We start from the raw sequence: 10,686 nt of genomic DNA on the forward strand, positions 1-10,686 counted from the left end.
TTGTGCTATGACAACCTGTAAATCTGGACCTTAATTTTGGCACCATCTGTTCCCATTAATGATTTTTCTCCATAATTATCTCTTTTGGTAGCCATGTAATGGCCTACCGTGGCACTACTTGAAGAGGACAGAGGACTAGAACTTTGCTTGGATTGTGTTAATACCCTTCTAAAAGGAAAAAGAGAGAGGAGAAATTCAAACCAAAAGTAAGCTATACTCTGATAGAAGTACTCTGAGAGTAGCTAGTAAGGCTTTTAGCCACAGATGTCAAAAACTGCTGTGAAGGCTGCACTGGTATGGCTGGGGCCTGTTGGGTGCCCAGGTCAAGTCTGGGCCATCTAAAAAATCACACAAAGCCATCACAAGCATTTGATGCTTCTCTGCACCCTCCCCACACTGCACAGTGAAAAGGGAAACAGGCTCCATCCAGGTTACTCATTTATAAAACCATTATGCATAATTTTTTTTTCTCCTTTGACCACTCTATCTTTTGTCTGTCATGTTGAAGGCAGTGCAGATTCAAACAATTGCCATTTTTTGAATATGAACTTGCAATATTTTTTTTCCCATCCTTCAGTCCCATCTTCTTTGAGTGAGTAATTTGGCCAAAAATTAAAGCAGTGAACAAACAGCAGCTTTCAGTCTTGCATCATCACAATGTTTAAAACTCAAGATCCTGCACTTTCATCTAGAAAAGTGGACATTAGACCAGTAGAGAGCATCAGAATCCTAATTCCCGTGTGTGTGTGCAATAACATTTTTCTATAGCAAGAATTTTCTTTTAAGCTGAGCATCAAAGCTGTGACATTTTAAAATTATATGAGGTGGTATTTAGAATCAAAAAGAAAAAGCATTATTTATAGAGTGATTCCCTTTCTGATATCTGCATTGCTGGAATTCTGATGACAGATTAGCTTTAAAAGTGATCCCACTGACATTTGCTTTACTTCAAAATATTAGAATAATGTTTAATATAATCCGTGGCTTATGTAGAGTAAATGATAGTGTGATGTGGAATAAGGTTTTATTCGCAATTCACTGGGCTTTTAGTCAGGAGAGTATAATATGTTCTTCAGAACCTCTGGTCAGTGGAACCTCAAGCAATTCACACCTTCTTGAGGTGTCTTCCTCTTCTGTGTGCCTAGTATTACATTAAATATTATACAGTGGCTTGCCATGAAATAAAATGTCAAACTAAACTTTTAAGCAGTGGATAGTTCATTGGGGTGATCTGGGTTACTCACATGTAGAAAGTTACATTTCTGACTGTGCTAGAATTGACCTCTGAAAATTGAAAATTGCTGAAATTGACCTCAAGTCTCATACTCACTCAGAGCAAAAATGCACTAAATTAACCAGGACCTAAACTCTCACATTTTTAGAAAAATCTTGAAATTTACTTTGTTTCACAACCAGAGGAAGTCCTTGTTAGGTATCACTATTCTGTATACTGTTACAATGTACAGACTATGTTCTATATAGGTATACATATATATGCTATATATTGAAAAATCAAATTTGAAAATTTGCAAAAGTAAAGATGAAAAGTGAAGTATATCTTTTTGAGTTATTTAGAAGAACTATAGAATATGTTTACTAACATTCATTACATTCATCATACGGGTAGTTTCAATTTCATGACACCACATAGACTTAAGGCTTTCTATCACATTTTGAAAAGAAATTGAACATTATGTGGAACAAAACAAAAAAGTCTGTATAAACAGACAATCAAGCTGACAGATAGCCATGCATTTGTGTGTCAGACCTATCTTATATTTTGACAATTTTTGCCTGATTCACCTGTTTAAATTTAGCAGATCATACAGTCCACATGCTCAAATTAAGACAAGCAAAATATAGAGGCAATTAAAGTAACTATTCATAGAAGTGATGTTACTAAAAACCTTTATGCATAGGATTGTTTACAATGAATAATCTCTAACTGCATTCAAGAGTATGGTGTGTTGCATGATTTCAAAATTCAACATTTTAGAAAGGGATCTGTCTATCTATCTGTCTGTCTATCTATCTGTCTACCTCTGGTAATTGACAGATAAGCAGTACTTTTAAAGGCCTTTTCTTCCCTCCTAATGTTTTGGGAGATTTTAGGACTTTTAAACTACCACATCTCCAAACAGTGCTCCAGGCTGATGGCCGTGAAAGTTAGCAATAACATTTTCCTTTTGCAATATTATTTTTAACACGTGCCAAGTTAACACAAACACAGGGTAGGTGTGTAAAAGACACACAGTGTCAGGTCTCCTGAGAAATCTACGTCCAAGGCACAGCTACAAAAAAATCTTAACCGAAATCTGCTCCAGACCACCAAACCAGACCGAAGAATAAAGGGTTCTACTGAGAATCTGCTACCAAGAGTATGCTTAAATATTGGTAGCGTGGGTAGAACGGTTGGCCTGAGTCCTATCTGAATTACACCAGCCTAAGCTAAAAATAATATTCCTTAAGTCTCTCCAAGATAACAACAGAATTATTGAGAACAGGATTTAACTCTGTGACTTTAAAATGAGAGAGCACATTGCATGTGATTCTAAAATTGATGTAAACAACACACTGGCACTTCTCCAGAGCTAATTTAAGCTCAGCATTTGAATATGAATTTCCTTTTCCTTCTCCCAAGAGTCTACACAGCAAGAGACAAAATAAGGTACACCACAATTATCAATTACTTGAATTTATTTGAAAGATGGGTGTTTCTGTAAATAACTCTGGGTAATTAAAAAAAAAAAAAAACCAACAACAAAACTCTACATATAACTATTATGTATCATAATTACTTCTCATGTGTGTGCATTTTTAAATCTGCAAATACCTTTATTCATTTTTTGCTGTTTGCAGGAAAAAAAGTATCAGCAGATTCAGCTATTCTGCATGTATTGACTCTTTACTGAATAACAGGGAATAGTTCATAGTCTAGGCAAACGCAAATTTTGACTCTGGCAATACTAGGACAATATCAGTAGTTCAATTGCAGGTACTTCACAATATCTCAGCTCTGAAAAAGGCTCGTCCCTTTCTTTATAAGCTAATGCTTTCTTTATGATGGGCTGGTTTTTTCTACTTTTAACTTTGCGGTAAAATATTGCATTTAAATCAAGGTACGTTTCCTCTATGTTGATTACTTTAAGTGATTTACAACTTCTTTAAACCAACCGAGAGAAGAACTTCTGTTCCAGAGTTGCAAACACTGTGCTGGCTTCATTCAGCTGGTAGAGTGAGTGTGCAGTGACATACTCCATACACTCACTACTCTCAGGGCAGATTCCCTTACTGATACATGCAAATGTATTTCACTGGACTTCAGAGAAATTACGCCTCCAGCGAAGGGGCCGGCCAGTACAACATACCCACTTCTTTTACCAATCAACTGATAACCAAGCATGCAAAAAGTTTTGAAAATAAAACCAGACTTTACCATCTTTGTGATAATAGGTGACTTCTACTTTCCTTTCTTCTGACCCCAGCAGGGCTTGAGCAATTTGGGCAATATGATGTCTTTTGGTCTCTGGCCCATGAAGAAAATCACAGGTGCAAGGTTTCTGCATGACATCTGGCCTGGAGAACCCGGTCATCTCACAGAACCCATCATTGCAGTAGATGATAGCACAATTCTGCACTCTAGCATTAGCAATGATGAATTTTTTATCTGCAATAAAAGAAAGTGATGCATTTTTTAGTGCTCTTTCAACATTTCTTATAGGGTTGATTGCAGAGATGAATGCTGAACAACCCTTCTTTTCATGGAATGCCTGAAATACAGAGATTTTCAGTCATTTAATGAAGATAATTTAATCCATAACTTTTAAAAGAACTTCAATTAATTTAGAATACATTCAAGATTAATATAATTCTTTTTTTTAAGGAAATAAAACCACACTATGCAAGTCTCTGTAAATCTCCTTTTGACTTCAAAATTTTGTCTGTTTCAGGCTTCACTGAAGCCCAAGCGATGAGTGCCAGCCCGTCAGTCACAGCTCCAGGAAAGTCCTTGAAAAGTTAGCAGCTTCTTGTGGGGGAAAAGCAGAGCCTCGGGATAGTGGTTCTACTTTAGTGAAGGGCTTCCTGATGTAAGGTCCATCTCAATCTACTCTCTAGGGGTTTTCATTGAGGTGAATGGCAATATAGTATTTTAATAAATCTATCTAGAATGAAACAGAAGAAAAGTTCCTAAAAACAAAAAAGGGGGTACATGAAACGATTGTTAGGTTGGAAACATTTTGCAAATTTCACTGAAGTTCTGTGCTTCCATCCATCCTCATTTCCCAAACTCTCATCTCAAAGACACGTTCAAAAGTTTTCAACTCTTATTAGTTCATTTCTGTTTACCTTTTTAACACACTATTCCCATTGTAATTATAAATGTGTGATGATGATGCACTTACTGCTATTAACATTAATTTTTAGCTACTCAAATTCACAAGGTGATTGCTTGCTTTATAAAAGATTTCTTACATGACACCAAGTAAACAGTGCAAGTTTTCAAAATTTTAGATATGTCCATCTTTGAACACAGCGACATATTTGGAGATTTCATTCTTACTTTTCCTGCTATCTTTCAATCACATTGAACTTTCACTATCACTTGCCTATTTAGTAGCTAGTGCATTATAACTGTCAAAAAATCTACACTTCACTACATAAAAACTTGGAGTAGCAAGTTACCATATAGATAAATTAGGAGTAGCACTGTCTCTATTTTTTTCTCAAAAAATATAAATATTACACATGCTAATATGGGTCTAAGTATATGGAAGTATTTGAACTGGAATTACCTGTAAGGGCTCACACCAGACTGATACTAAAATTATGCTAAATATTTAAATCAATGTACATATATCAAAGTACTGTTTCTAAATTAAATTCATTTTAAGCATCAAGTGATCCTTCTTACAGCTAACAGGAAACCAGAATTCTGGCCAGGAAAAAAACACTTCAGCTTCAGCCTCCTCGACAGGTAGTAAACTGCTGCATTGGAAAAGATCTCACAGACTCTCCCTGAGGATGCATTTGCACTGGTTTGATAGATATTTTAGACTTACATAAACAAAAGAGAGAAATTTGACAGCTGTATCTAAATGCAGTCATGACAACAAGGTAAGAGAGTATTTCCTCTTTAATAACTCTTCTGCATATTTTCTGTTTCCTCTAAATCAAAGTCCGAACTTCTGCTTTATTTTGAAAAGGTAATCATTATTAACAGCATTAACAATCATAATAATAAATTCAACCTATTTTTTAGACATTGCAAAGACAGCAAGATTCTACATTCTGCTTTTAGAGCCATCTCACGGGTTCAGAAGAAGGTAAGAGCTATAACTTCTATAGCTGTACAATATCGATACAATCAACGATAAAAATTATTCCTTGAATTAGGGTGGGAAAATAGCCCCAACCCCCCTCCCCAAAAAAACCCGAACCCAAACAAGCCCACTAGCCAATAGTTCAAGTTAGTAATCTGTATTCTAGATCAAAAACATTGCTACTTCTGCCAGGGATCCCCTCCTTACCTCCGGGATTTTCTTTGCAAGCTACAAACTTAAAAATAGTCTGGACCTGCTGTCCATTTAGTCACAAGCAGAATAAAACTACTATAGCAAAATAGATAGAAAGCGAGAACTTACTTTGCCCTTCAAATTTTCGTATGATTGTACCCAAAAATGTATTTTGTGGTGCCACATGACCTCTGCGAACAGGCATGTTTGTACAGGTCTTCGGTTTTCTGTGCACAATGACTTCTCCAAGGATCTCCTACACGGCTCCAGCCCAAAGCACCGAGCCAGCTACCCTTTGTGACAAATCATCGTCCTCTGGAGCTCGGAAATCTCTTCCCATTAGCACCACTTCTAGAGACACGCTTTTCCTATTGGAGTCAGATTCATCCCCCAGTTTCTTTCTTTTTCTTTCTTTCTCTCCTTGCTTTCTTTTCTATTTTTTTCCTGGAGGAGCTCGGACGCTATTGTCTGGGGCGGGTAGGGGTGGGGTAAGCAGGAGGAGGTGGCGAGTGGGAAAAGATTACAAGGGTAATCGATCTCTAGCACCAAACATCGCCAATTTTCCAAAGCAAATGGCTGTGACCCGGCAGTTTCCGACGCTGTAGTGGTGGTTTGAGGGCTGGAAGACTAATGTTTCTCCGCTGCCAGAGGGAGTGACGTTCCCCCCCTCCGGGCTTCACCACGGCGCGCAGCAGCTCGGATTACTCAAGCGTGGTTTAGCAAGAGCCAGCCAATAAATCTCTTCAAAACTCGGCGACAAACAGCGGCATCAGGAATAAGCTACACCCCAGCAGCACCGCGACGTGCCACATCCCCCACAGCGGCGGCTGCAGGGGTCAGCGGGGACCGAGGGCGATGGCAGCGGGGGGGCCCCGCCACCTCCGGTAGCCCCGGCGTCCCCGCCCTCCCGGCACCGCCGGCCCCTTCGCGGCCCCTTCGCGTGGCCCGCCGGGGAGCCCCAGGCGCTGGCAGGGCCGGGGGAGGGAGGGAAGCTGGTACACGCCCCGTCTGGGGCGGGGGGCGGCGCGAGTAGGGGTCGATGTTGAGCGATGGGGGAGCGGGGGAAGGGACCACCGGAGCCCTCGGCATCCTTCCTCTCCCCGGTGGAAGGGATTGCCGCCTCCTACGCGGCGTGACCCAGGCGAGGGCTTCCCCTCGCCACACGAGCCCCTCCTGGGAGGAAAGGGGATTCCCCCGGTGCCGAACGCCGCTCACCGGCTGCCGAGCAGGTGCCAGCCTCCGCTCGGGGCCGAGCGAGTGGCGCGGAGGACGCGCCGGGTCCCGCGGATGCGGGAGCTGAGCTCGGCACGGAGCCTCCGCCCGGCCCGCGGCGGCACCGAGCGGGTGCCGAGGCCGCCCCGTCGCTGAGCCGCTGCCCGGGACCGCGCTCCGCCCCGGGGCCGGGGCCGCGTCGGGGCGCGACGGCCGCTCGGAGCTGGCCGTGGTGCTGGGGCCGCCTCGCCGGCGCGCACGGAGGCGCCGCTGCCCGCGCCCGGGCCCGGGGAGCGCCAGCCTCCCCCCACCTGGCTCCTCTCAGCTTCTCCCATCCCACAGGAATAGCTAGGGAGGCTCCCGGGGGAAGCGGGTATTATTTTCAGGCTGTAATTAAGGCTTCCTGCACTACCCAGCAGGCAAAACGTTGTGCGTTCAGCACGGCTCGGCGAGGTGACACGGGGAGGGAGATGGGGGCAGCCATGCGATGCTGGAAAGGCATCTCTAGGGTAGTGCAAAGCACCGGCGGCTTCTTAATAAACTCAGAGGACAAAAAAAGAGAGAGAGGCACCTGAGCACGGTTCTTTGTAATCTCAAGCACAGGATATTGAGCCGGCAAACCACCGCTTCCCACCTGTTCTTCCACAGCACAAACAGGTGTTTCCTTATTTCCGTGAGCTTTTCAGAGGTGTGGCCCTTTGTGTCACTGTTACCGTGTGTCATCCTCTATATTTATCAGAGGGGGGGCACGGTCTGTTGAGTATGAGGGTGCATTTCTGGACTAATTTAATTTAATCTCAGAGGAATCATCCCGGATTTACACAACTGTGAATGGTGTCTGAAAATAAAATTTATATATACATAAACTGTATTAAGATGGCTTCATAGTAATTGACTATGTACTAATTACAAAGCCTCAGCTACATTAAGGGATATATAATCAAATATGTAAACAGTCTTAGGAAGTGAGCATTGCTTATTTGCAGGAACAAATGTTAAAATCTCTATATGCAGAGGTATGAATCAAAGGAAAAACATCCTTATATGTTTTTGTAACAATATATGGAGAACTCACTTTTTTGACTCTGATAAACAATAGAGAAAAAAATCTCTTAAAATATTTTTGAATACTTTGGACAGTGGGTGAGCCTTCAAGTTGAATTTTTCTCTTATTCCTCTTTGTGAAAAAACATATTTCTCTGAAAATGTATTCAAGTTCCCAAACACAGTAGTAGAAAGAGTTAAGAGGAGCATATTTATTTTAACACTTTCTGTAATACCTAACATCTGGTTAAGTCATAATGGCCAGCAGTGACATGATTCTCATTTTTACATTAAAAACATCACTTTGATATACCTATAACAGCAATAGAAAATAATCACAATAAAACTGTGACCTTTACAGAACAATCAGTGTTTGCATCTAGTATTGAACAATTAGTAGCAAACTAGATCAACTACAGGCCAGTAGAGTCCAGAGTCCAGTCCTTTAGATGTCTGTCTGGAAAGAAAACAAGAAAAAAAATTAAAATATAAAAATACGTTTAAGAATTCAAGTTTCACTGAAGCCCCATCTTTATGTTAAATTTTAGAGTCGCACTATGCTTGCCTGAAAACTGACATCACCAGAACTCCATGACTCTGGAAAACCTTTTTTGTTCTGTCTCCCGGTGGTAGCTTGAACTTTGATGTTGATTGTGTGAATGTATATCATAGTCCTCTTTTTTTTTTTTTTTTTTCCTTTTTATCCACATTAGTTGGTTGGTTTAGAACTGACCAAGATAACCTCAGTGAAAACAAGATAACTGCTGCTGAAAGACAGGATCTGAGGTGTGGTTTTTAGAAGGGAATGAATTCACAAGAATGATGGGTTGTAATAACTACAGGAGCAATTAGTGACATCAGAAAATCTTTCATCGTGGTCATTTGCACTCCTGAAGTCTTGTAGATGATCTATTGCCCCTGGAGTGCTTAATGCTCGTTATGCTTATTGCTTGATAATTTTCTGTAGCAAAACAACAGAGAAGTGCAAGAGGAAAATATATTAAAATTGGACAGCTAACAACAAGCACAAAATAATGTGGAAGAATTTGCATTTGATTGGGAAAATATGCATGCAAGTGGGAAAGTTTGAATTTATTATAAGTATGCGTCTCTAGTGTGATTAAATAAATGGAGAATGCCATAGAGATATGTGTTTTATCTATAAAGCTGTACAGTTGCTAACTTTGCAAGAGACCGAACTGCCGAGGGAAGGTGTCTCCGGAGCCGAATCCCATCCGGCGTGGCCGATGCCGTGTCCTCTGCCCCCTTGTGGCATTGGCCCTTGCGGCACCACCCTCGCCACAGCCCAAGGACCGCTCTCATGAGCGCGGCTGCTCCTCAGCAGAGCTATATTGGGCATTTCCTGGCCTCAAGGAGAGCAGCTGATTTTGAAATAGTGGTTACAAGGTTTTCACTGGCATTTTAGCTACTTCCTTCTCAAATTCCTTAAGAGAATTTAGAGGACTATTTGCCTGAAGATGTCTTAGGTGTTTCGACACCTTGGCAGTTAGCAATTAAACCTGGTATTGTCAGGAAAAGATGGCACTGGGGAAATGGCTCTAATCATATTTCCCATCATAGTTTTGGTGGGAACAAAAACCTAAAAAACAGGACTCAGATTTAGTCCAGCATTCTTATCATATTTGATTTTCAAAGTCTTATGTTTGCCCTCCTGTAGGCAGAAGTTTATGTGCATTCCTATTTGAATAAACACTTTTTGTACTGGAGCAAAACATGGTTAGTTCTTGATAGTTCTTCCTTCCTTCCTTCCTTCCTTCCTTCCTTCCTTCCTTCCTTCCTTCCTTCCTTCCTTCCTTCCTTCCTTCCTTCCTTCCTTCCTTCCTTCCTTCCTTCCTTCCTTCTTCATGTTATATATGCTTACAATTTTAAATAAGGATGAAATTGTCATCAGAAAACTTTATTTTGAATCCCATTTTAGGCTAAGATGGACTTTGTGATTTCCTGACAGGTTGATGTCTTTTATCATCATCTTTAGTTTATAGCAGTCTTGTTTTCTCATCTTTTTACTTTTTTATGTCTTTCCAGAACTTCAGGTTATAGCTCTAGATTTTGTTTTAGTCCTTCACAATAATAATGATCATCATTTAGATTATGACTGTCTGCACTTGAGGCTCAGGCAAATATGCAGTTGCTGGGGACAACAGACTGCCAAATTACTTCTGTTGGAGAAGATAGAAATCAACTGCTTGGACATCATGAACATCCAAATAGCAAATCTCTGCTGATGCTACTGAGAAAGACACTAGGTCAGTGTGGTGGCAATTGCTGCTGCCAGAGCTGGCTTCAAGCAGTACTTTGTATTTTCTTGCTGATGCCTTGGACACCAGGTTATTCTTAATCCTAAAGCCACATGGTCTACACAGAAAAATGGGAATGCTTCATTATTGGTGTTACAAAATTTACCTTGAATTAAATCTGATTATGGTTATTTTGTGTTTCACTTTTTTTCATCTAAAAGAAAGGCTCCTATTCCTGGCAAGACCATTAAAGTCAACGGGATTACACAGAGGCAATTATTATATTTGCCCTTAAGGCACACGTCATCATTGTGTCTGCATATGGGTCTTATTAGTATTCAGGACTTCAGATATATACATGGGAGAAAGACTATCAGGTTTTTAGGATGACAAAAGAAGTGTCTGCATGAAATTACAGTCTAAAAAGTGATTAAAATTTCTATTTAATTTTAAAGCTAGTTTAATCGGTAATAAAAAAAAGTTATATTTTGGATTTCATTCAATGTATATTTTACATGTAATTCACTCTGAGACAGTAATTTGATGACAAGAATTTGAATTATAAATGCAAAATCCATAGGCAGAATTTATGTATGCTGAATTTGCTAGTCTATTAAAGGTAACATCACATGGGAAAGAGTAAGACAGCAAGCAACTTT

The 10,686-nt window shown here is 40.5% G+C and overlaps 1 protein-coding gene across 1 annotated transcript in view; it reads right to left on the minus strand.

Moving 5' to 3' along the window:
* The window catches only part of KCNH7 (potassium voltage-gated channel subfamily H member 7), a 205,794-nt gene extending 199,597 nt beyond the window's left edge, over nt 1-6,197 (minus strand). The window contains exons 1-2 of the mRNA XM_059852329.1: nt 5,643-6,197; nt 3,437-3,667 (exon numbers count right to left, since the gene is read on the minus strand). Coding sequence (XP_059708312.1) covers nt 3,437-3,667; nt 5,643-5,718 — 307 coding nt within the window. The 5' untranslated portion in view covers nt 5,719-6,197. The remainder of the gene's footprint in view (nt 1-3,436; nt 3,668-5,642) is intronic.
* Nucleotides 6,198-10,686: the final 4,489 nt, after the last annotated feature.

Source organism: Haemorhous mexicanus, chromosome 8 (assembly GCF_027477595.1).
Source record: "Haemorhous mexicanus isolate bHaeMex1 chromosome 8, bHaeMex1.pri, whole genome shotgun sequence".
Lineage (NCBI taxonomy): Eukaryota > Metazoa > Chordata > Aves > Passeriformes > Fringillidae > Haemorhous > Haemorhous mexicanus.